This window comes from Mauremys reevesii, linkage group 2 (assembly GCF_016161935.1).
Source record: "Mauremys reevesii isolate NIE-2019 linkage group 2, ASM1616193v1, whole genome shotgun sequence".
NCBI lineage: Eukaryota > Metazoa > Chordata > Testudines > Geoemydidae > Mauremys > Mauremys reevesii.
The window spans coordinates 80,554,262-80,581,388 of record NC_052624.1 but is presented as its reverse complement, the minus strand read 5'-3'; the positions used below and the strand labels follow the sequence as shown (position 1 = coordinate 80,581,388).

The 27,127-nt window shown below is 43.6% G+C and overlaps 1 protein-coding gene across 17 annotated transcripts in view; it reads right to left on the bottom strand.

Moving 5' to 3' along the window:
* Positions 1-27,127, bottom strand: part of FYCO1 (FYVE and coiled-coil domain autophagy adaptor 1) — a 221,008-nt gene that overhangs the window by 48,118 nt on the left and 145,763 nt on the right. For 10 of the 17 annotated variants that reach the window (XR_005593566.1, XR_005593563.1, XR_005593558.1 and 7 more), the window contains 3 exons: positions 8,646-8,741; positions 4,014-4,127; positions 964-1,120 (listed from right to left, as the gene is read on the bottom strand). Coding sequence is in view for 1 of the 17 variants with exons in the window: in XM_039522238.1 (XP_039378172.1) it covers positions 4,070-4,127; positions 8,646-8,741 (154 nt within the window). In the remaining 16 variants the exon portion in view is untranslated. Of the gene's footprint in view, positions 1-471; positions 517-963; positions 1,121-3,632; positions 4,128-8,645; positions 8,742-13,905; positions 13,986-20,046; positions 20,125-27,127 lie in introns of those variants that run through there. The other 7 variants (XR_005593571.1, XR_005593565.1, XR_005593570.1 and 4 more) reach the window with 7 other exon arrangements.

Below are 27,127 nucleotides of genomic sequence, written 5' to 3'. Positions count from 1 at the left end.
GCTGGTGCAGCTGAAGCTCTGGGATATTGGCTTTTTTCAACTGGAAAACACTTTTTTTTAAAAAAACCTGCATTTCTCGTTTGTGTCTCAGCTTTATTAATAACATAACTGGCAACCTCAGCACAGCTCTGATAATAAGAGTTTTATTAATAATTTTGTGCTTTGGATGCTGGATGGCTGCTTTTCAGTGTTGCCAACACTTACCGTTGTTAATATTTCTCTTACAGTCCCAGCTGCTGGAATCATGGTTTTGCAAGAGAATCTCAGCTTTCCTATTTTTTAAAAAAAATTTCTACCCCTCATTCTTGCAGAGAAAAGTGTGAAAAGATGAATTAAGTGCACCCTAAAGGCTCAAAAATGAAAAAGTAAATAAAAAGCCCAGCATTTATTTTTTTTAAACAAATCTCATGATTTCTAAGCCAATCTCATGATTTTTTTTCAAGGGGGCAGATACAGGTTTTTGAATGTTTGAGGTTAGCAGTACTGGGTTTTGCAGCAGCAGAGTTATTCTAGGCCCTACATAAACAACACAGTTAAAAAAATCTTTGCAACAGATAGATTTTAAAAAGAGACAGAGAAAAAGAGACAGAGAAAAAGAGACAAACCTCTCAGGTTATTCATAACATACTACAGATTATAGTTTGGCCTAACATTTGACAGTGTCTCTTTAACTTATGTTTGGCCTTTCAAGAAAAATATCTTAGTGAAATTAGTATTCTAGCTAAACAGTAGTTTTAAATGGTTTTAAAATCACATTTAAAAGTTTAAGGATAATTGCAGTGGACTTCACTTAAACATCCATTATATTGCATAGTGTAGTGTTCCACTTTTACATTTTAAATAAGGTCTCATTGCCTAAATAAGAATAAAACATAACCTCAGCAATAATAATAATTAAATAATATGATGCTAAATAATGAAATTATCAATGCATATTTGTTTTACTACTTATGTGCTACTCACTTTAATCTCAGTTCTATCTTGATTAGAATCTTTTAAATTTAGTCATATTTTCAGCAGTACGGAGCTCTGTTGGGATGGTCTGACCTCTCTGTTCCTGCAAACAAAAGGAGCTTGAATCTTTCTTTCACATCTTCCAATGGCAATTTACATGTAGTACCTATATGGGAGGAAAGAGGAAGTGGATTGTCAACTAAATGGAATGTCTTGAGATGAGTCAGGGTCCTGGCAGGTTAACATAGGGCACAGTCCAAAGTCTGTTGAATCAACAAGAGGATTTACATTTATTTCAGTGGGCTTTGGACTGGGGGCATAGTGAGGGCATTTATGGTCTAAAAATACCCTGTATTGACCAATTAAAAGTGCATCACTCATAAACAACATCCATCCCCTTTCATTGCCATTTACAATAGCAATAATGACCTCAGCAATAGGGATTACCAGCCTTCAGCTGTACCTTGGCCCTGGAAACCTCGCCTTTCAGATGATCATTAATTTCCCACTCATTAATAATTACAAATCATTTTTTTGGTAGTTGACATTAAATGTCAGAGCGTTTTTTTAAAACCCTGGGCTTTTATCATTATTGGTTAAGTGACCAGCACCTCAGTGCTTACAATCAGCATGAACAATTTGTACCACCACAGCAACAGTGCTATCCCAATCCACTAGGGCTGGGGAATGGGACCAGAAAAATATACACCCCCATTTCAATCTCAACTCTTCTCTCAACCTGAACTGAATCTTTGATAAAGAGCCCTCACACCCCTATCCAATGCTCTTTTGTACCCAAATTTATCTCTTCCTTTGACCCCTTCCAAGTTCGCTACAGTCACCCAGCCAGATCCTTCAACCTAGACTTGGAAACTCTGACTGTTTTCTGTTCCTACCCCCAGGTTTCTTTCCCCTCCTCTAACTCCTCACAGGGCCTCCTACATCAGCTGCTATTTCCACCAGGGAGCTGTCAGATTCCTGGCAGGCTCTGCTGGGGTTCCACCAATTGCTGCCTTGAAATCTCTCCTGGTCCTACGCCTCCTTCGGTGAGCGATATTCAGTCCTGAGATGCCTCTGACCCATAAGGAGATCTGATCAGTTTTCAACTGAAAACCAGAAAACTTGCCAATCCCCCACACCCGCCCTGCCCCCAAACCTTGAAATTTTGTGCAGAAAGCAGACATTTTCTATTGATATTTTTGTTTGATCAAAAACCAAATTTCCATCAAAAAAGTTTTGATTTAAAACTTTTATTCATCCTACCGACGATTTAATACGGGAGCCACTCTGGGCCCAGCAGAGACTGAAAGCCTGTTGTGCACTGCAGAGCTGAGCATGAGGGAGAGGAGATGGAGAAAGTGAAGCATGAAGGCTGGGTGGACAATGGAGAATGGTAATAGAGGTGACAATCTTTGGCCAGGAAATGGGGAGGAAATCATCTGTACTTGGAGGGAAGGAGCAGAGGATCAGGAAGGCTGGGATAGAAGAAGCAGGGATAAGGGGAAGGACAAAGGCAATTGGCCTGACTGGGTTGGTACCAGGAGAGAGAAGGATAGGAGGACAGAGGATAAGGATGGGACTTCACTAGGTTTGGATATGCATCCAGTTTTGGATGGACTTATCGAGACTGGCTCAAATCCAATGAGGCTCAGCAATTGCTACCTTCCACTCAGTCTATAGAAAGGAATCATTCTCATCATATTTTTGTGTGATTACTGTGGCTTAAAAGGAGCCAAAGCAGAAAAAAGAAACATGCCTGGTTCCCTTTCTTTAGTGTCTCACATTAGAACTGCTGATTTTTTCTGCCAATTTTACACCAGATTCTGCCACTGTAAGTTACTTAGAGAGATACCAGACTCTGCAAGGACTCCCTTTGATTTTAGTGGATCTACTTACTGAGAAGAGCGATCAAGAGTGGAAGAAATAATCCTTAATTTTACAACTGTTGCAGCATTTTTAAAACGCCGTTAGACATTTTAAACCAAAACGGAATATCTAAACAGTATATTTGTTGCTTATAAGTCTGATAAAGGATAAGAATGATCCTTTAGTGATACATATCCATGATGTCTAGAGTATTGCATAGTTGCATTTTTTTATAATTATGAGCTGGTCAGAAAATGTTTTTTCTCCAGCTGAAAATTTCAGTGATTTTTTTATTTTTATTTTTATTTTTATCAAAAATTTCCAAGCAAAAATATAAGCTTTTCAATGATGACAAAATAATATTTTTCAGTTTTCAGACTGATTTTTGTTTTATTGACAAAAACATCAAAAACTTTAATTTTGTCAAAAACCCAATTTTAATTGAAGAAAATGTTGATGGAAATTTTTTGACCAGTCCTACAGAACAACATGGCTACTGAGCAATCTCTGCATAGTAGTGAACTATTGGTGTTCCAGTGAAAGTTTCTTTCCTGTGTTTATAAAGTACTGTAAATACGTTCAAGCAGTGGTAATTTCAGTGCCTTTATACACATATGAAAAATAGCATTTCTTAAAAATATAATAAAAAATAACAGCATATTTTCAAAGCTATGGAAAATCACTACCATCATAGATCACAGGTCGTTCAACAGTAAAGAGATAAAATATTTTTTTTTGAGATAAAGCTGTACCAATCAAAACAAACAAACCAAAAACAAACAAACCAACCAACCCACAACAGCAGATTGTGTTAGTTTATCTCAGGTAAAATCAGATCATAATAGCTGGTCAAATCCTGCAATCCTTATGTAAGCAAACATCCATTGGACTTCGAGAAGTTTTCGTGAGTTAGGACTGCAGGGTTGGATGTGGTAGGGGTATTAACTACAAGAAGACAATCTGGACTCAATTGGCTGAACATAATCATGCAGTAATTCTGTTGTTTACTATTTCAGAGTTTAAGAGGATCGAAGGATGGAACAATGTTACAGAATCATGGGAAACTATCATTAACAAAATCTGAAACTCAGGGCACTGAACCAAATTTTAACCCCTTTTTCTTAATAGCCAGTCTAACAACATCTACAAGCGATGAAACACTCCTTATTTCTATCACTACACTCAAACTCTACCTAACTAGAGGAGGTGTTAGCAAATATCAGTACATAGATACCACAGTTTCTCACTTTCATCTGCCCTCTGATAGTTTCCTTATGAGAGTTGCATCAGGTCGTAGGAATAAGTACCTGGAATTGAAAAATCAAAACAGAACTTGGTTTCAAATCTCCAACCTCTATTCTAGGTTTGGAAGAGATATTTAGACATATACCTTCCTGGGAGCAACAAGAGAGAGAGAGAGAGAGAGAGAGTGCGTGTGTGTGTGTGTGTGTGTGCGCGCGTGTGCAACAAAATATATTTAAAATGGAAGTTTTAACTGAACTACAGTTGGCATTTCTGAGCCTTTTGCTGGTGGTTGCCACCCTATTGCAAATGGAGAACATTTGTACAAGTGATACAATGAGAAGCCTAATCTCTCAAACTAGTTACTGTCGGACTTCTATCAATCACTCAAGAACTTTAACTCTCCAAGCAGGCAACTAGTGAGATATTCCATTTATCCCTCTCACATGTAATGGAAGATGGACTTGAACTTATAACTGCTTGGTGTGAGAGCATTTCATGTGCAAGCAGAATGGATTGTTTAAACATGTAGATTTCTTACTTCACAGTTCGTGGGATTAACATCTGGTAACAAGCTTTATGGCCCAAGTCAGCAATGCACTTAAGCACGTGTTGAACTTCTGTGACAGTAAGTATGTGCTTCAGTGCTTTGCTGAACGATGCCTACATTCTTTCATTACTGACACATCCTTATCCCCAGCTGTGTATTAAACAAAAAGAATGACACAAAAAAAATGTAAGAAAAGCAAGTTTACTGGCTGTCCCTCAGATACCACAGAATATGCCCAAGCAGAAAGTCTGGGATATACACCTTAACACGTCTTCACCAAACATGGACACTCCACCTGAGAAGCAGATCACATCAGGGAACAGGCCACCCAAATACCCTGAGAGAATTTGCTTCAATACAGATATAAAATCCACTTCAACTACAGACCCCCAAGCTCTCGCTGTCACCCACTACCCCATCGTGGAAACCATAGGGGATATCATAAAACATCTAAACCCCATACTCAATGGGAACTCCATCCTGAAAGAAATCTTTCCTGAATTTACTCTTCAGGCCTTCAAACAAACCCCTTACATGTCCAAGCTCATCATGCTCCCCACAGACCAGGACACACCAACTCAAAGTAGCACCAGCCCTTCCAGAACAACAGGTGCAAAACCTGAAGACATATTCCACTGCTACAATGATCAACACCCCCACAACAAAATACCTTTTGGGATCCATGGGTCCTACTCATGCCTATCACAATATGCAGTATACCTCACTCAGGGCACTAAAATCCCCAACAATAACTATGTGGGTGAAACCAGACAATCACTAAACTCTTTTATGAACTCAGACAGGAAAATGATAAAAGACAAAAACATCCTTTTCACAAAGTGATTACTCCATATCTTATCTATCAGTCCTCAAAGGAAACTGCACAACATCGTCTAAAGATGAGCTGGGAGCTTAAATTCATATGTTTGTCTGACACTGAAAATCAAGGTCTTAATAAAGAATCTGGATTTTATGGTTTATTGCAACAACAAACCTACTTAACCCCCCTTTTTGGTCTATGACTACAGGGGTGTTAATGGGCCACATCACCTTGAATGGACCCTTAGAATATCTGCTAACAGCTTATGCTAAACCAGTGGTCACCAACCAGTAGATCGTGATCGATTGGTACATCGTGGAGCCTCTGACAGTCGACCACAATCACAGTCTAGGGTTGCCAACCCTTCTGCAGCCAAACTGGGAGATCAGCCGCTAACATTCTGGTGATGCAGCGGGGCTAAGGTAGGGTTCCTGGCTGCCTTGGCTCCTTGCCGCTCCTGGAAGCGGACAGCATGTCTGACAGAGGGTCCTGGGGGGGATGGGGAAATTGGGGGATCTCCGTGCGCTGCCCTCATCTGCAGGAACCGTCCCCACAGCTCCCATTGTCCGGGAATGGGGAACTGTGACCAATGGGAGCTGTGTGGACAGTGCCGGCAGACGGAAGCAGCACGTGGACCTGGAGCCACCTGCCCCCACCACCCCAGGAGCCGCTGCCGGACATGCTGGCAGCTTCCGGGAGTGGCGCGGGGCCAGGGCAGCCTGGGACCCTGCCTTAGCCCGGCTGTGCCGCCGCATGGGAGCCACCTGAAGTAAGCAGTGCCCATCCAGAGCCCGCACCCTGAGACCCTCCTGCACCCCAACCGCCTGCCCCAGCTCTGTCTCCCTGCACCCAAACTCCCACCCACAGCCTGCACTGTGCTAAACAATCTGTTTGATCTTGTATTTAGCTGTGATACTCTGAGTACCTTTCCAGACCTGAAGAAGAGCTCTGTGTAACTTGAAAGCTTGTCTCTCTCACCAATAGAAGTTGGTCCAGTAAAATATATTACCTCACCCACCTTATCACTTACGTTACTTAGCATGCTAATATTGTTCAGACTGAGAAATGGATTTTTAGGGAAAAAAGGTTTACATAGCAAGTGAAAATGAGCAGCTGTTCTACTAAATATCACACTGTGCTCTGTCCTGGGGATAATTTACCCTAAAGCTCACATTGTCAGTGAACAAGCAAACTACATAAGTGCCAACATTGAGAACCTAAGGCTATATCTACACTACGGACCTTAAAGTGGCACAGTTGTACCACTACAGCTGCGCTGCTGTAAGGTCTCTATGCAGGCAGGAGAGAGTTGTGCTGCTGGCATAATTAAATCACCCCAATATAGTGGCAGTCTCACTAATTTTTCCCTGTGGATGCTCCAGCCCTGGAACACCCACGGAGTCGGCGCCGATGCCTCTGACCAACAAAAGCTTCACTGACAAAAGCGCTATTGTAAACAAAGCCTAAAATTACATTGAATTCTCTCCAGGACCTTGGGAGGTTCATCCCTTTAACACTTTGTCAGACTGTCACGCTATAGTGATATACTTCACATCTATATAATTAGATCCTCAGTTCATTATCTTATCCACAGTTATCTCCACTGGAGTTGGTCTGATAGATCATTATTTAGAATCAAGAGAAATCATCTGAGCAAAGAGCTAACCATAATAAATTCATTGTTTGACATAAAAAAATCAACATTTGCAGCAGATATCACACCATTCCCATAGTTATTTCCTACGCTAAGTATGGGGATGACTGTGGTATCTCAGAGAGTACTGTTTGGTAACAAATGTCAAATGCTGAATTTGAATGTTAACTACTGTACCCAGGCCAAGGAGAAATGTTTAGCTTTATTCACAATGTTAGTTCTTACCGTAGATGAAAGAACTACCAAACTTGCTCAGATGACCCTCAATTTTAAGAAGCTGATGACGTTTTTAACCCTCCCCCTCAATCTATTGTTTGGCTGTTTTTCTTTACTGCTGCCTTTGCTTGGGGTCTCAACAAAATCCCAGCACAGACCAAATCACCGTCTTGTAGTCAAAGTATAAACCTGTCTCACAGCTGAGCCAAATTTTCAAAAAGGGGCATCTACGGGTGGGGATAAGAATGATGGGTTTTGTGCATATCAATTCTATTAGCTGCTGTGCAAGTGACACACTCTATTGCCATTGTGTGTAAATGTTAGCACTTGAGTTGTGCGTGTGCAGGGGGTTGTGGGCACACAAGTGCAGCCTGGGTTGGGGCTCTTTTAAAGATTTACTCCTATTGTGGCATATACGTATTCATCAGGACAGAAGCCATGGACAGCAGTAGCTATGACAGATTCATTCTGGGTAGAGGTGGCTTATGGGGAAATAAGCCCCTCCCCCAAAGGCTCATCAAACACCGGTGATTAATTGAGCCTTGCCCCCTGCCTCTATTGCAATGTCTTCCTCCAGGTACTGAAGTGCTAAAGGCCTCTCTCCAGAATTTCTGTTCACAGGGTCTCAATCCCCCCTAAACTCTAGCAATAGTGGGATGGAAGGTTTCCTGGCCTCAATCAAATAGACAGGCATGAGGACAAGCTGATTCTCTCCTTATCAGGGTTTATAGTCTCAGATTATTTCCTGAGCCCTGCCATGGTCTCCTCTCTAACATCCTATAAAAACTCCAGGGCCCTGGAGGGGTGGGGTGCGCTCAGGGATCCAGGCTTCAGCCATTGGGCTGAGGGAGGTGGGGAGCCAGGGGGTTCTGCCCTGTGGTGGGGTGGTGGGACTAGGGGCTTCTGCCCTGCGGGGCAGCAGGGCTCCAGGCTTCAGCTGCAGGGAGGGGGATCTTGGGGTTTGAGCCCCATGAGAGGTGGGGTGCTGGGTATTGGGGTTTAAGCCCCATGTGGGGGCAATGCAGGGGCTCAGGGCTATAGCCCCACAAGGGCCACCGGGGCTCGGAGCTTCTGCCCTGTGGGGCATGCCGGGGCTTGGGGCTTCTGTCCCCTGAGAGAAGCTGGGGCTCCCCACAGGTTTGAAAATGTTTACTGGAGTACCGCTCTGGACAGCTCTGGCTGAATTTAAGCCCTGGTCCTTATCATCTCTCACACCCACCAGTAACCCAGGTATAGTCCCATTATTCTCCCACTGAGGTCAATGGGAGTTGTGCTCACATATCCAAGATGCAAATTTGAGGTTTATTCTTTAAACCAGGCAGTAATTAAACTATTCTGCTTACATCAGTTCTCCTGACTTCAGCAAACATATCTCAGCATCTTGGGCCACTTGCAATTCTTCTGAGACATCAAAGGTCAACGGATTACACGTGCTGTTTCTATGGCAAAAGGGAAGAAAACTGTTATTAAATATTCTCTGAAACAGCACAAGACAGACAAGTAATCACCATAGTACCCTTTGCACACTTGTCTCTCACAGTAGATTCTTTTCAGTTACTGGGGACACACTTGACCATCTTTACTATTTGCAATACAGCACCACCCAGAGGCCCAGAGCAAGGCTGCAGCGCCAGTGTGCTAGTCACTGCACATACATACAGTAAGGGACAGTTCCTATGCCAAAGAGCCTGCAGTGCAAATAGAGAAGATAGGCAAAGGGTAGGAGAAAGGAATCATTGCTATCTCTGTTGTTACAGATGGGAAACTGAGGCACAGAGACATTGAAGTGACTAGCCAGGATGTTTAACTCATCCTTTTGTAATGACTTTTTACTGTTTCCTTTAAAATATTTACTGTTAAAAGTAATTGCTGGGGTGCCCAGGCTGCTGCAGTCAGCCCAGCCAAGCTACCCCTGTGCACCCCAAAAGCATTTACAGTGACATTTTGGAATCAACACTAAGAGCAAACAAGACAACCACCAGGTAAATGACTCCACTGGGATGGCCACCCACATTTTTCTCGCAATTATCCCTGGTGCACATCAGTTTCAGTGGGATTACTACGAATCACCACCAGTGTGACTGGGATTAGAACCCGGCCCACCGAAAATAATTTTGTCAATTACAGCTCTCTTGGGAGATTTCCACTTGTTTATCACCTCTTAGTCTCAGGATTTGCTGTAGGAAAATGAGTCAGTATCTTCAACATCTAAAATATCTCTGAACATCTGAAATTAAGCTACGTGAAATAACAATAACTCCACCCAGGAGAGCAACACTGTGGCTAACATGTTACACACACCCAAGGCAGGATGTTTTTGTCACACCATTTTTTGCTCCTCAGTTACACAAGCATAAATCCAAATAACTCCATCGACTCCAGTGGAATTATCTGAATTTACAGTGATGCATCTCAGAACTGTAAAATAGCATCTCATTCACATTTACTATTTTTATATGACACTCTCTGGTGTTACTATTTATGCCTTAGCATTTTGGTGTAGTACGACTAATTTATGATTTCTGTGGTGAGAGGGACTTTCAATCTGCCTCCTTTAACTACTGTAAAATTCCCATCTGTATTGTGACATTAATATGGTTTTAGGCATTTAATTTCCTTCTTTGTTTTTTTAATAAGAGGAAATCTGAATCTACGGATGTGAGCCTCAACTAAGCATGTGGTCACAAATTCAACTAAATGCACCACAGCATAGATATAATCATAAAAAGGAATCTACTGAAGGTATTTCAATGAATAGAACTCCAGGGAGCTACATAATTCTGCATGTCTCTGGTGCTCTATATGATTCAAATTACTAGAGCATATATTTCTCATTACTTTAAATTTTGTTATTTTATAATCTATTTTTTCACCTTATCTTGTCAAAGCTCATATCCTGTAGTGATATACGTACAAAGACTCCATTATGCAAACCTAACTCGGAAGTTACAAATATTCACATACGTAGCCTCACCATATTGACAAAAGTGGCCAGATCAGTTCCAAAGTTAGTACTTTTAGAACAAAACTATTTTGAGTTGGGTGAAAAAAAATATCCAAATAATGCATGAAAGAAGTGTTGGTTTTTGACCCTTGTCTCATGACAAAAAGGCCGAGTAGATTTTCTTCAAACCTTCACTTTTGGGCTGAGGGCAAGCATAAAAGATTTTAGACCTAAGGATAATGGTAATGTTTTATATATATATATAACCCATATATATATACACATACACACTCACACATACACACACACACAGAATGAGATTGTCATCTCAATAAAAATTAATAGCATAGCTAGTGATAATACAGTGAGGGACTGGATGATGGGTTACCACCCACCAGTAATAAGATCAGGAGGGATTTTATGAGTCAGCACAGATGAGAAACACAGCTGGACAGATCCAGTGAGTGTGTGGTCACTTGCTGAGATGGCTAATAATATTTAAGGGGAAAACGCTAGGTCTTCTCAGTGTTTGGGATTCCCTCATTGGTGCATAGCAGCACTGGTGCAAACCTCAACTGTAGACAAGGAAAGCCATGATCTGCACTAGCTTAGTTTATCCCTGCTTGAATGTAGGATTGTCAATTGGAGAAAATCACAGGTTTCCTTGGGCCCATTCCTGTTCACCCCTGCGTTTTACATGGTTCCTGGCCATCAATGACTAAAACTGAAATAATCCCAAGTAGAGATCACGGCCTATAGAAAAAGACATTTCCCAGAGGGAACGAAAAAGATTAGATAACGAGTCATTGCAGAAAATGGAGGTATTTTTAAACTAGAGGCTGTTAATGAAGACAGGTGGATGTCCTTGTGACACATAATTTGAGAGAATTTTTTTTCACTCCCAGGAGCTTTTGGAAAGTTAGGTTAGTTTCATTTAACACATTTTAAAGAAAAGTGTGAACCCAGGGACTGTACAGCTTCTTAAAAACGAAACAGAAGTAATCCTAGTGATTAAAAATGTTTAACCTGCCCAGAGCACTTGTAAAGCTGCAGCCAGGATGCAGTTAAAAGCAAATGTAAATGCCTTAGCATGTTTAGAGAGGTTTATTTTTGGAAAACTTCCATTATGAAAACAAAGCTGCAAATATAACTGAAAACTGCAGGGTAAAATCCTGCTCAGCTTACTCACCCACACAGCCCCCTGGATTTCAAAGGGACAACTCATGTGAGGAAGGAGCGTAGGATCTAGCCTGCAGGCTCATTTGAGGAGGCTTCCTGTGAATATTCCTGGGTTTTACACTCGTCTCAGTCCTATCCGAAGGTCTGTATTTTATATGTCACTTACCCACCTTATTCCCTCTCAAGTTCATAGTGTTGTTTTCAAGACAGAATAAAGATCTGACTGCAGATGGCATTTACGAGCATGGTGAGTATAAATCTACTACTGCCGAATAATTTCTCTCTCTTCCCCCCTTTCAGTTTGTGACCTAGGCTATGACATCATTCCCTAAGGCGCTAGAACACATTCCCCTGAACATATTCTAGAACGGTGTTGTCCTGTCCAAGCTAGCAATGCACATCTGTTCAGGCATGGATGCTCCCGCCATATCAAACAACTCGGCTCATGCAAACTTGTAGTATGGTTCAGCCAAAAGATGCTGCACGTGAATTTGCCTGCTGAGCTGAGAGTATAACTGTACTTTGCACTCCTATCGGATCTACCAACTGAGGATCTTAAAGCACTTCACAGTGAAATACCTCTGTGAGCTAAGTATTATTGTCTGTAGTCTATAGCTGGGGAGCCAGATCCTCAGTTGATGTAAATGGGCATTTATGTTAAGTTCCTCCTGCTGCTGTTCTCGTCTGGGGAACTTCATTCATTTGCCTAAATTCACACAGCAAGAGCATAGATTGTACAGCAGGATCATGCCTATGCCCCACAGATGGGGAAGCATCAGAAGATTCAGGTGATCACTCTGGAAATAACCTGTTCTTGCAAGACTTCTAAATGCCCTGATTGGAAATGTTGTATTAAAAGGGCACTATCATTTACTCATTTTATATATATATCTAAAATCAGATATATAATATGTAGATAATATGTAAGAAAGAGATGGCCTGATTCTGATGACACACCCAGGTTTTACCCAGGTCTTCCTCCACTGGGCCAGAGTCTGATCTCTGTCACACTGGTGTAAATCTGCAGGAGCTCCACTGATGCAACACCAGTCCAAGTCAAGTCAGAAAATGGCTGATTGATTCCAGTGCAGTTACTCTGTATTTACACTATGTTAAGCATGAAGAGACAGGCCCAGCATGTCCTTTTTGGAGTAAAAGTTCAAATAGAGCAAAAAGGTCACAAGAGTGATATGTCTTCTATGCAATTTCAGCCTTGTGCCTGTTTTCTATAGACTCTATTGGCTACGTTCTTTGTTGCTCTCACTTTCCTCTGGGCACAGCAGAGAGAGGGAAGCCAGAATGTTGCCTGTTCTAGGTCCCTGATTATGGGTCTGGTTCTACCCTGAGCCCATCCCTGTCTGATGTAAACGGCACTGGCTGGCTATGGGACCATCTGTATTGCCAATTTGCAAGGCACATCAGCTATAGCCCTTCTTGCACCTCTGCGCCCTGGCACACCAGCTATGCTGGGTGGTGCAGAGTTGTGGGGAGGTGGCATACTGGCTTTACATCCATAGGGAGCTGCCTGCATTGGGGGAATCCCCATAGGTCAGAGCTGATTTAGAACTTTCTGACTGTCACAAACATTCTGAGTTGAAGGAGAAAACATTTCTTGTGGGTGAAGGAGAGATGTCCCAATCTCACTTCCAAGCAATGAGCTATGGAACTATGACAGTCCAAGACATTCGCTGATCCAATACCCACTGACATCAATGGAAAGGCTTCTCTTGACTCCCATAGGTGCTGGATCAAGCCCTAGCTAAGAGTACCCCAAAGGTAACAAAAGGGCACCAGACTTATCTAATTTATTGTATTAATGGCATTATACCGCCAAATCCTCTGTGGGCCAAATTCACTGCTGGAGTAAATGACCACATTTACACCAGAAGGAAATTGGCTCTATTTTTTCCCCAGAGATAGACCAAGATTGGGCTTCTGTTTCCGTGGGGCTTCCTGATGGTGAAACGTTTAGACTTTGGGTGTAGGCACATTTCAACAGTTTAGATACTAAAGATGCCACAATTTCATAGGTGGCCTTTGCTCTGCCCTATCTGCATTCAAATTATTGGGGTTATTGGGCATTACTCTGATCGACAACCAACGGAGAATATGAAATTTCCAATCTCTGGTGGTGGAAAATTTGCCCAGGTTATTACAAAAATAATTTAAAATTCCACCTTCACTGTTTCTTATTTAATGATTTTGTCAGCATAAAATTAGCCTGACGTTTCCCTGCAGGCCACCCAGAACTACTCGGCTAACCTGGATTATTATATGGTTCTAGTTCTGTGTTGCCTCCGTACAACAACCCATTTAACCACACAGACCTCATTTGTGAAAAAAGTCCCACCCGGCAGTTTGCTCAAACTTTCCTGCCAACATTTTTCTGGATTGTATTCTTCATCGGCACAGTGGGTAATGCCTTCGTCATCCTCGTCTACTACAAATACAGATATAGGAAGAGCATCACCGACAGATACCTGCTGCACCTGGCCATTGCTGATCTGCTCCTCGTTTTCACTCTCCCTTTCTGGGCAAAAGTAGCTTCATATGGTTGGACCTTTAAGAACGTCATGTGTAAAATTGTCAATAGCATGTACAAGATCAACTTCTACAGCTGTATGCTATTTCTAACATGCATTAGTTTTGACAGGTACATTACAATTGTCCAGGCCATGAAAGCTAAGAACTCTAAGCGAAAAAGGCTTCTGAGCAGTAAACTAGTTTGCTTTGGTGTTTGGCTGATTGCAGTAGTCTTATGCATCCCAGAAATAGTATACAGTGAATCTAAGCAAGTTAGTGATACAACTACCTGCAAGATGTGACCCTACCACAGTGACCCGAACCACCAAAGTTACTGTCCTAGCTTTGAAAATCACAATAGGATTCCTCCTTCCTCTCTTCGTCATGGTTACTTGGTTAGCCAAAAGATCCCAAAAGCATGAATCGTTAAAGATCATCATCATTATTATCACAGCTTTCCTCCTCTCACAGTTGCCCTACAACAGCATTTTGCTGGTTAAAATCATCAATGCCTACACCAGGGTTATATATGACTGCAAAACCTCTGACAACATTGATCTCGGATTCTAGATAACTCAGAGCATCACCTTCCTTCACAGCTGCCTGAACCCCTTCCTCTACGTGTTTGTTGGGAAGGGATGCAATTCACCGCACTGGTAAGAGCTGAGAACAGAGCTCTTCCGTATATGATAGCCAAGAAGGGAGCTCACAATAGTCTGCATCGCTGGGGCCATCAAAAATCAAAAGCTCACTTTGAGTATGCACCAAAATTCCTCACTCACACCCAATTTCAGCCAAGCTCCTTTCAAAGTTAATGGGCGTCTGGCTGGAGCAAGGAGTGCTGAATGCAGTGCTCTGTAAGTGATTCTTACCCTATGAAAGAAAAAGAAAAAGAAAAAGAAAGATCCCGCTCAACAAAGTTAATTAGCATCTTCATGAGGGGCTTGAGCCAATGATCCTTCAAAGTATTGAGCAGTCCCAACTTCTGCTGAAGTCAGCAGGAGTTGAGGGCGCTCAGTGCCTCCCCCGGAGTGCTGAGCAGCTTCTAAGATCAAGCCCTAGACTTGTGAGCAGAGTGCTCCTTGCCCTGCCTTTTTAGCTCAGCTGAGAGAACCACAGTGAGTTCAAGCTTTGGCTAAAGCAGTGGAATCTTGATGTATGATAGACAGTGCACACACTTCTCAAACAGTAAACTACATAGGCCTGGTCTACACTAAGAAGGGGGGTCGAACTAGGGTACGCAAATTCAGCTACGTGAATAGCGTAGCTGAATTCGAAGTACCCTAGTTCGACCTACTCACCCGTCCAGATGCGGCAGGGTCGAACTCCGCGGCTCCCCCATCGACTCCACCACCGCCGTTTGCAGTGGTGGAGTACCGGGAGTCGACCGCGGCGCTTCCGGAGTTTGAACTATCGCGTCTAGATCAGGGGAAGGTAAGTGTAAACGTACCCATAGATAATTACCCATGAGGCACTGTTAGCTCTTCACCACTGTTCTTCACATATCCCCCAATGTGGGGAAAAAGTGAAAGACTGCACTTCAGAATACCCCAACTTTGTTGCATGTCACTTTCAGTATTGCCTTTTTGTCAGTCCTTTGAATTCTCAAGTCTCCCTAATAGAAATAATGGCTTCTTTACTGTGTGGTATTTGGTGAACCACGTGTCACAGACTCACAGATCGTGTCCACTCTTGGCCCCTTGCGGTCCGTGGGGGGTGCCCCTTTCAGTGCAACAGCCCTTCTCGGGGGTCCACTCTCTCTCGGGGTCTGGCCCCTCCACCTCCTGGAGCCGCACCTCTGAGCCTAGCATGTCTGTCTCTCACCGTGGGCCCATCAAGGAGTCCACGTGCTCTGGACCCCCTGGGCCTCCTCACCCCTGAAGGGGTTGATGCAACCCTGTTCTCTAGACCAGAGCGACTATCAGCCAGCATAAAACAGGAGGGTTTATTGAGAGTTGAACACAGCACAGGAAACTCTCAGGGCCTCAAGCCTGGCCTCCCTCAGCACAGCACATCCCAGTCTCCCCTGCATCCAGGTAGGCTCTGCCTGCTCCCCCTCTCCAGCCCAGAGCCCCCCTTGCTTCCCAGCTGGGCCTCTGATATCACCGGCCCCAAGCCCCGCCTCTGTCCATTGTCTTCTCTCCAGGTAAACAAGGTCGTAAACAGGAGGGCCTGGGTTTCCTCTCCTCTCAGCCCTCTTCTGGCCCCTCTGGCTGGAACCGTCTGGTTAGCTCACCGGGGTCCTCTCTTCGCAGCCCATTGTCCTCCCACTGGCCAGAACCGGCTGTGTCTTCTGAGCTGGGTCTCCGGGTCACCAGGTCACCAGTCGCTGGGTCTCCATCCTCCAGGCCATTGGCCAGGGTCCCGAGTTCCCTCTCCGATCCTCTGTAACAAACTCCCTCTCCCCTCACCTCGTTAAACCAGTAACACCTGGGGACACTGAGTCCCACTCCCTCTGCATGCAACTCACTGGAAAACACAGAAAACCCCAAGAAACCCCCTCACTTCATCACACCATGTTCCTGGGTTAATTCACACATGAAGCTTTTGAGTGTTCTGAAACCTAATCTGTATTTTCTCATACTGAAAGGTTGTGACCTGGTCATGCTACTTTGCCTATGAGTCACTTCTTGAATCTCTTTGTATTGTCATCAGAAGGTTTTTGAAGCAAAGACAGCCGAATGAAATAGATTGATTAGCTTCCAGGCTATGTGACTTTGGCATAATTTGGACAGAAAGGCTTAGAAAAACTGCCCCATTTGGGTGGACTTATCTAGACTGGATCAAACCTGATGAGGTGTGGTGTTTAGATGTTGCTTGTAATTATTAGAACTGGGAGCACTGGCTATTGGGAGTCTGGAAGGACAGGAAACAGGAAGGAGGGGGGAGGAGTTGAAGATGCTGAGTGAGAGCTATCGAGAGTGCAGCAGCAGCTTGGTAAAGAGATTTCCACTTTAAAAATAAAGTCCTGTTGAAATTTGTTAGTACCTATAGAAAGGAATCATTCTCGTCATTTGTATCTTTCGAATTTTTATTTTTGTGTGATTGCTGTGGTTTAAAGGAGCCAAAGCAGAAAAAAGAAACATGCCCCTTTCCCTTTCTTTAGTGTCACACACAAGAACTGCTGATTTTTTCTGCCAATTATACTCCAGATTCTGCCACTGTAAGTTGCATTGAGAGAAACCTGACTCTGCAAGAGCTTCCATTGATTTCAGTGGATCTACTTACAGAGAAGACAGATCAAGACTAAGTTTACATCTGTAACAGCATTTTTTGTAACAGGTATTACAAGTCAGACCATTTTTTAAAACCCACAAACATTTTAAACCTAAACTGAATATCAAAAAAGTATATTTGTTGCTTATAAGTCTGAAATAAGATAAGAATGATCCTTTAGTGATACCTATCTATAAGGTCTGAAGAATTGCATAGTTGCATTTTCTTATAAATTTTGAGTTGACCAAAAAATGTTTTTCCCCATTGAAAATTTTGATTGTTTTTTTTTCAACAGTCAAGAGATAAAATATTCTTTTTGAGATAAAGCTATACAAATAAAAAACAAACAAAAAAAAAAACCCAACAGCAGATTGTGTTAGTTTATCTCAGGTAAAAGTCAGATCATAACAGCTGGTCAAATCCTGCAATCCTTACTTAAGCAAACATCCACTGGATTTTGAGACGTTTTCGTGAGTTAGGACTGCAGGATTGGATGCAGTAGGGACATTAACTACAAGAAGACAATCTGGACTCAATTAGCTGAATATAATCATGCAGTAAATTCTGTTGTTTACCATCTCAGAGTTTAAGAGGATCGAAGGATGGAACAATGTTACAGAATCATGGGAAACTATCATTAACAAAATCTGAAACTCAGGGCACTGAACCAATTTTTAACCCCTTTTTCTTAATAGCCAGACTAACAACGTCTACAAGCGATGAAACACTCCTTATTTCTATCTCTACACTCAAACTCTTCCTAGCTACAGAAGATGTTAGCAAATATCAGTACATAGATACCACAGTTTCTCACTTTCACCTGCCCTCTGATAGTTTCCTTATGAGAGTTGCAGCGGGTCATAGGAATAAGTACCTGGAATTGAAAAATCAAAGCAGAACTTGATTTCAAAACTCCACCTCTACTCTAGGTTTGGAAGACATATATCTTCCTGGGAGCAACAAGAGTGAGTGAGTGAGTGTGTGCGTGTGTGTGTGTACACACATACAATAAAATATATTTAAAATGGAAGTTTTTCCTGAACTACAGTTGGCATTTCTGAGCCTTTTGCTGGTGGTTGCCACCCTATTGCAAAGGGAGAACATTTGTACAAGTGATACAATGGGAAGCCTAATCTCTCAAACTAGTTACTGTTGGACTTCTATCAATCACTGGAGAACTTTAACTCTCCAAGCAGGAAACTAGTGAGATATTCCTTTTATCTCTCTCACATGTAATGGAAGATGGACTTGAACTTATAACTGCTTGGTGTGAGAGCATTTCATGTGCAAGCAGAATGGATTGTTTAAAGATGTAGATTTCTTACTTCACAGTTCGTGGGATTAACGTCTGGTAACAAGCTCGATGGCCCAAGTCAGCAATGCACTTAAGCACATGTTGAACTTCTGTGACATTAACCATGTGCTTCAGTGCTTTGCTGAACGGTGCCCACATTCTGTCGTTAGTGACACATCCTTATCTCCAGCTGTGTATTAAACAAAAAGAATGACACAAATAAAATGTAAGAAAAGCAAGCTTTACTGGCTGTCCCTCAGCTACCACAGAATATGCTCCAAGCAGAAAGTCTGGGATATACGCCTTAACACGTCTTCACCAAATATGGACACTCCATCTGAGAAGCAGATCACATCAGGGAAAAGGCCACCCAAATGCCCTGAGAGAATTTGCTTCAATACAGATATAAAATCCCCAACAATAACTATGTGGGTGACACCAGACAATCACTAAACTCTTTTATGAACTCAGACAGGAAAATTATAAAAGACAAAACATGCTTTTCCCAAAGTGATTACTCCATATCTGATCTATCAGTCCTCAAAGGAAACTGCACAATATCTTCCAAAGACGAGCTGGGATCTTAAATTTATAACTTTGTCGTGTGAGTGCAGGGGGTTGTGGGCACACAAGTGCAGGCTGGGTTGGGGCTCTTTTGAAGATTTACTGCTATTGTGGAATATACATATTCATTAAGACAGAAGCCATGGACAGCAGTAGCTATGACAGATTCATTTTGGGTAGAGGTGGCTTATGGGAAATAAGCCCCTCCCCCAACGGCTCACCAAACACCGGTGATTAACTGAACCTTGCCCCCTGTTTTCCTCCAGATACTGAAGTGCTAATGGCCTCTCTCCAGAATTTCTGTTCACAGGGTCAGAGCCGCCCTGAATTCTAGCAACAGTGGGATGGAAGGTTTCCCCCCAAATGGATGGGCAGGTGGGCAAGATGATTCTCTCCTTATCATGGCTTAAATTCTCATAGATTATTTCCTGAGCTCCCCATGGTCTCCCCTCTAACATGCTATAAAAACTTGAGAGTCCATGAGGGGTGGGGTGCCCTCAGGGCTCTGGGCTTCAGCCACTGGGCTGGGGGAGGTGGGGATCTTGGGGCTTCTGCTCTGTGGTGGGGTGGTGGGACTAGGGGCTTCTGCCCTGCGGGGCAGCAGAGCTCCAGGCTTCAGCTGTAGAGAGGGAGATCTCGGGGTTTAGCACTGTGATAGGTGGGGTGCCTGGACTTGGGGTTTAAGCCCCATGGGGGAGGATGCAGGGGCTCAGGGCTCCAGCCCCATGGGGGGTGCCAGGGCTTGGAGCTTCTGCCCTATGGGGCATGCCAGGGCTCGGGGCTTCTGCTCCTCAAGAGGAGCTGGGGTTCCCTGTAGGTTTGAAAATGTTTACCGGAGCACCGCTCTGGACAGCTCTGGCTGAATTCAAGCCCTGCTCCTTATCATCTCTCACTCCTACCATGGAACCCAGGTATATTCCCATTATTCTCCCACTGAGGTCAATGGGAGTTGTGCTCACATATCCAAGATGCAAATTTGAGGTTTATTCTTTAAACCAGGCAGTAATTAAATTATTCTGCTTACATCAGTTCTCCTGACTTCAGCGTCTTAGGACACTTGCAATTCTTGTCATCAAAGGTCAACGGATTACACGTGCTGTTTCTATGGCATAAGAGAAGAAAACTGATATTAAATATTCTCTGAAACAGCACAAGACAGACAAGTAATCACCATAGTACCCTTTGCACACTTGTCTCCCACAGTAGATTCTTTTCAGTTACTGGGGACTCACTTGACCATCTTTACTATTTGCAATACAGCACCACCCAGAGGCCCAGAGCAAGGCTGCAGCACCAGTGTGCTAGTCACTGCACATAGATACAGTAAGGGACAGTTCCTATGCCAAAGAGCCTGCAGTGCAAATAGAGAAGATAGGCAAAGGGTAGGAGAAAGGAATCATTGCTATCTCTGTTGTTACAGATGGGAAACTGAGGCACAAAGACATTGACATGACTAGCCAGGAAGTCTGGACACTTCCAGGAATCAAGCTCAAACCTTGTCCCAAATCCAATGCCTTACTTCCAAGACCTGTTTCCCCTGGGTAAGAGTGAGGAAATTCACAGTGAGTAAAATACTGAACTGTGTTGTACAGGTCAGATTCCTCTCTGAATGATGGTAATGTGAACCAAGAGATGAGTCCTTCGAAATCAATCAAGTTACAGTTGGGTGACAGGAAAACCCCTAGACAAGGTTGAACACAACAACAAAGTGGACAAGGGCTGCAAGATATTTAGCTATTTAGTGGAAGACACAGCATTTGCCAGCAGACAGGTAAGTTTATACTGATACCAGCTTCACTCGTCTTGATGTTCCTGCACCACAGCTCTCCTCTCCCTACTACGCACATGGTCATGAAAACATTCTAATGTCCAGTTTCTTAGCAAACGTTTTTACTGTGCTTTGAAGATGTAGGATAAAAACCTGCGCAAGCAGGAAGTCAACTTGTCACCATGACTAAAGACACTGAGATAGAAAGTCTGCTCCGGTGGGGGTGAGAGAGGGGAGGGAGAAGATTGTGGGGACAACAACCTCCCCACTTCAGGGGGCCAGCACAACTTCAAAAGTGGTTGCTACTGTCCAGAGAGTTTGTGAGACCAGGGTAGTTTGGGGAATACACAGATTCAGTACACTCCTCAGCAGCCTTTGTGCATGCGTTTCCTGTAGAGCTGCAGGCAGATTTCAAAGCTGCCCTCCTCCCCTGATAGAGGGAAGTGAAATTGATACTGGATCTGGACTGCAAAGTGTTCTATAAATGTGTCGTTATTTTGACAATATCACTCAAAATGCTGGTCCATGACAGAATACTTTTACAAGAAATATCTTCAGGATAAAACAGCAAATCTTCTGCTCCTTGGAAATTGTGAACAAACCAGGAACAGGAATATATTGAACAGCAAATTATCATAGACTCAACCCCCCTACCCTCATATGCTTCTCTCCATTACATACTACTGTGAGTGGAGTGGAAGACCTCATAGTTTGTGCAAAAAGTGGTGCATGTAAGGGAAAAGGAAGGGGTGAACAGGAATGGGCCCAAGGAAACCTGTGATTTGCAGAGGAAAAGGAGCCTGAAAGCAGCCTGTCTGCACCATGTTCCCCACTGAAAGTCATAGAACACACACGGACAGATCCATGTAAGTTAATGCTACTCTAAGCTGTATTTACTTTGCCTACGTACTCCATTGCCTCCATCAGAGGTGTTACAGGAGCCAAAAGTAACATGCCAACTGGGCCAGTTATGCTGCCATTTTTATGGGAAAATCCTGTAGATTTTAATATGTAAGAAACTAACAGGGTATTATAGAAATTTCTGCAAAAACTTAAAAAATGTAAGAGCGTGATCTCTCTTTATGATTTTCTGAACCATCCTACAGAAGTGTATAGCAAGGATTTTATTCTCTGATACAGTCATTAGAGCAGTTCCAAACAACTACAGAAAAGTTCTTTTTCTATGAAACTCTGTAGAACTTTACGATAAGGAGGAGGATGGGTTAAGACTCGCAGCAGTGCAGAGAAAGCAGCTAAGTGCAACAAACCCCACCACAGGTCATCAGCAGGTGTGAATGTGTCACCTTCACCAGTGCACAGACACCCACCACTTTAAAGAAGGAACTCCATTAGCGGGAAGCGGTAGTAGGCTTTTATCTTCACGATGGATTAAACACTAGAGGGGCAACACTGTCAGGAACTCAGGTGGCTCCTTGCACAGTCGCCGAGCAACACAATGAGCTTGGTTGGGCCTCACTGAGGGTATGGCTACACGTAGAGCTGCACAGCGCTGCTGTGGGAGCACTTCCGTGGCAGCGCTTTGAAGTGTGAGTGTGGTCGTGGGGCCAGCACTGGGAGAGAGCTCTCCCAGCGCTGCACATACTCCACCTCCCCGTGGGGATTAGCTTGCAGCGCTGGGAGCCGCGCTCCCAGCGCTGGGGCACTGTTTACACTGGCGCTTTGCAGCACTGTAAGTTGTGTAACAGTTTGAGCAGCCCAGTAGATGGTAGGAGGGGTCTTTGCTCCCCTACAGAAGGGCAACAGCAGGAGTCCAATCCGCTCACTGAATTCTGTGACCTGAGCCCGCAGTTCCCCAACAATGTCCAAAAAAGCGGATTGGACTCCTGCTGTGGCCCTTCTGTAGAGGAGCTCCACGCTAGGGGGAAAAGGCCCCTCCTACCATCTACTGGGCGGCTCAAACTGTTACACACTGAGGTTTGGTGTTGCAAGCTAGTGGTCGGAACAGGAGTCTGGCCTAGTGATCAGAGCAGAATCCGAGAGCAGATCAGGAGGTGTGTTCAGGGGACAAGCCAATGGTCAGAGACAGGAGTTGGGAGCCAGAACAGAATCAAAGGGCAGAGCAGGTGTTGCAGTCAAGAGACTAGCCAGTGCTTGGAGTCAGGAATCAGGAGATTTGAGGGCAGCCCTCCAGGCTCAGTGCAATACCAGGCACTGTCTTCCGTCCCTGCCAGTCTCACATCCACTTTCTAAATGACCAAGCTGCTTCTACCCATCAAGTTCAACAGCTATTATGCCAAGTTTAATAGGCTCCTTAACCAATGTCATCTCCAGTTCATGTTACAGCCACGTTTGTACCCCACGGATCAGTGCTGAATAAGATTGGTACTAATCTGCTCACCACAGAGGCCCTGATGTGGGCAGAACCACTCCAGGAGGGGTCCAGCCCTCACTTTGAACACTTAGACTACTTTGTACAGGCAATGGCAGGTGTCTTTGATAGCCCGAATTGAGAACGTACTGCAGAAGCTGCTCTCCAGGCCCTCTGGCAGGAGCCCGGGTCTGTCGCCAAATATGTCTGGCTGCAGATCCCCACCGGAATGAGGCTGTCCAGGAACACCACTTCAGGCAGGGCCTCAACAACTCTATCAAAGATGAATTAGCCCAGGTGGAACCTCCAGCTAGCCTGGGAGCTTTAATTGGTCTGTGCATTAGGACTGATGATTGGCTAACAAAGCGAGCCCAAGAAAAATGACACCCACAGGGCAGAATTCTTCTGTCTCCTGGGGCCCAGGTTGTCCTGCCAGACCCTGAACCGATGCAAGTCGACCTGCCTAGCCCCACCTCTCTGCCGATGAAAAGATTCATAGTCGGGCATTGGGGCTATGCTGATACTTAGGCACATTGCAGCTAAAGACAAGCCCAGCTCCGGGTGAGGAAATGCCTGAGCCGAGCCCCAGTAAGGGGCAAGAGTTGGGTCTGCGCTCCACTCCTCCCCTCAGCAAATCACACTGCTGCCCGTCCACCAGAATTTGGCAGCCCCTAGCACACATGTCAAGTGGGCTGGAAGAAAGCAGACATTACAACAGCTTGGACTAGCCTTCCTGCCTGGCCTTCATGCTGTACAGCAGAGCCCCTATGGAAGGACAAAACAGGGCCTCCCACAGCGGGAGCAGGATTTGCTCCCAGGCGCTCCAAGCCAGATGAACTGGCCAGTGCAGAGAGGTCAGGACTATGGCTGCAACTCATTCGTTCTCACCCTTCCCTCGGGCTCTGTTGTTCTCACCAGTGCCCGTGGAGGGGGCAGCCATGGCACTGGGCATTTCTGGTTTGCCCTGCATTAGCTGCATGGCTGCTGTATGAGCAGACAGATGCTAACAAGCAGAAAAACATTCAGGCATCAGGGATCCAACTACTTACCCCAAAGAGGGGGGAGGGGAATGACTAAGAACATCCTTTGTGCAGCATGAAGAAAACATCAGGGTGTGGCTTACTGGAACTCCAGGTGAGGAGAGGGGTTATGAGGCTGCAACCGACTCAAGCCACAGATAAAAAAAAGGCAGCCACAGATTCACCCAACCCAGAGTCCTGGAGCCATATCCCCTCCTAGACCCGCACTGAATGACAAACACTTTCCAGGAGTTGCTGAAGTCCTAGGAGCACACGTTCACCTGAGGCCACCAGTTCAGTGACTGACAGACTAACTCAATAAGGAGCTACAGCCACTGGTAAGTGCCCAGTTCTCTCCCATCCTCTCCCTGGCACGAGGGTTAAGATTTTTCTGTTTATTTTCCACATGCTGATGCAGTGGAGACAAGTTTCTGTGACATGCCACCTCTCTGGGCAAGCAGTACATTCAATGTTTAACTCATCCTTTTGTAATGACTTTTTACTGTTTCCTTTAAAATATTTACTGTTAAAAGTAATTGCTGGGGTGCCCAGGCTGCTGCAGTCAGCCCAGCCAAGCTACCCCTGTGCACCCCAAAAGCATTTACAGTGACATTTTGGAAATGGATACTAAGAGCAAACAAGGCAGTGACTAGCTAAATGACTCCACTGGGATGGCTGCATTTTTCTCGCAATTATCCCTGGTGCACATCAGTTTCAGTGGGATTACTATGAATCACCACCAGTGTGATTGAGATTAGAACCCGGCCCGCTGAAAATAATTTTGTCAACTACAGCTCACTTGGGAGATTCCCACTTGCTTAGAAGCTTTTGAACAAACAAAATGCAGCAGAGACGGGGCACATTGTTAAATTTTGGCTCCGGTAATGACAGATAGTAATTGGAAGGGGTCACATCACACTTCTAGTTGTTTAATTGACCGGATTCCCACTGCTGTATTTTCTTTCAAACTGCAGAATTGCAGACAAGCATGCAACAGGGGATCAAATTGATTATGATGAAGTAGTTGGCTCTGATTGACTTAACAGCCATTCAGTCTCAGGGTTTGCTGTAGGAAAATGAGTCAATATCTTCAACATCTAAAATATCTCTGAACATTTGAAATTAAGCTACGTGAAAAAACAATGACTCCCCTGCACATGATAGCAAAGCTGTGGCATGTTACACGCTCCTAAGGCAGGATTTTTTTGTGACACCGTTTTTTGCTCCTCAGTTACACCAGCATAAATCCAGATAACTCCATTTGCTCCATTGTAATTATCTGAATTTACAATGATTCATCTCAGAACTATAAAATAGCATCTCATTCACATGTACTATTTTTATATGACACTCTCTGGTGTTACTACTTATGCCTTAGCCATTCGGTATATTATGACTAATTTATGATTTCTGTAGGGATGGGGACTTTCAATCTGCCTCCTTTTACTACTATAAAATTCCCATCTGCATTGTGACATTAATATAGTTTTAGGCATTTAATTTCCTTCTTTGTTTTTTTAATAAGAGGAAATCTGAATCTACGGATGTGAGCCTCAACTAAGCATGGGGTCACAAATTCAACTAACTGCACCACAGCATAGATATAATCATAAAAAGGAATCTACTGAAGGTATTTCAATGCATAGAACTCCAGGGAGCTACATAATTCTGCATGTCTCTGTTGCTCTATATGATTCAAATTACTATAGCATATATTTTTCATTACTTTAAATTCTGTTATTTTGTAATCTATTTTTTCACCTTATCTTGTCAAAGCTCATATCCTGCAGTTATATACGTGCAAAGACTCCATTTTGCAAACCTAACTCAGAAGTTACAAATATTCACATAAGTAGCCCCCCAAGATGACAGAAGTGGCCAGATCAGTTCCAAAGTTAGTACTTTTAGAACAAAATTATTTTGAGTTGGGTGAAAAAAAGCATCCAAATAATGCATGAAAGAAGTGTTGTTTTTTTACCCTTGTCTAATGACAAAAAGGCCGAGTAGATTTTCTTCAAACCTTCTCTTTTGGGCTGAGGGCAAGCATAAAAGATTTTAGACCTAAGGATAATGGTAATGTTTTTACATGCACACACACACACACACACACAGACACACACACACACACGGAATGAGATTGTTGTCTCAATAAAAATTAATAGCATAGCTAGTGATAATACAGTGAGGGATTGGATGATGGATTACCACCCACTAGTAATAATATCGGGAGGGATTTTATGAGTAATTTTCATAGGTCACGGCCTCTTGGAACAAGCACTAGTTAATGTAACTTCGCTGTTATGGGCATTGGTTTTACGTGTCAGCTCCGGCGACACAACAAAACCTGTTTGTAGTGTGACCTATTTTCAAAGATGCGGGAATAAGTGACACTCTGAACGTCCTGAGTGATTTCCACTGAGATCCAGTGAGTGTGTGGTCACCGTCTGAGTTGGCTAATAGTATTTAAGGGGAAAACACTAGGTCTTCTCAGTGTTTGGGATTCCCTCATTGGTGCATAGCAGCACTGGTGCAAACCTCAACTGTAGACAAGGAAAGCCATGATCTGCACTAGCTTAGTTTATCCCTGCTTGAATGTAGGATTGTCAATTGGAGAAAATCACAGGTTTCCTTGGGCCCATTCCTGTTCACCCCTGCGTTTTACATGGTTCCTGGCCATCAATGACTAAAACTGAAATAATCCCAAGTAGAGATCACGGCTTGTAGAAAAAGACATTTCCCAGAGGGAACGAAAAAGATTAGATAATGAGTCATTGCAGAAAATGGAGGTATTTTTAAACTAGAGGCTGTTAATGAAGACAGGTGGATTTCCTTGTGACACATAATTTGAGAGAATTTTTTTTCACTCCCAGGAGCTTTTGGAAAGTTAGGTTAGTTTCATTTAACACATTTTAAAGAAAAGTGTGAACCCAGGGACTGTACAGCTTCTTAAAAACGAAACAGAATTAATCCTAGTGATTAAAAATGTTTA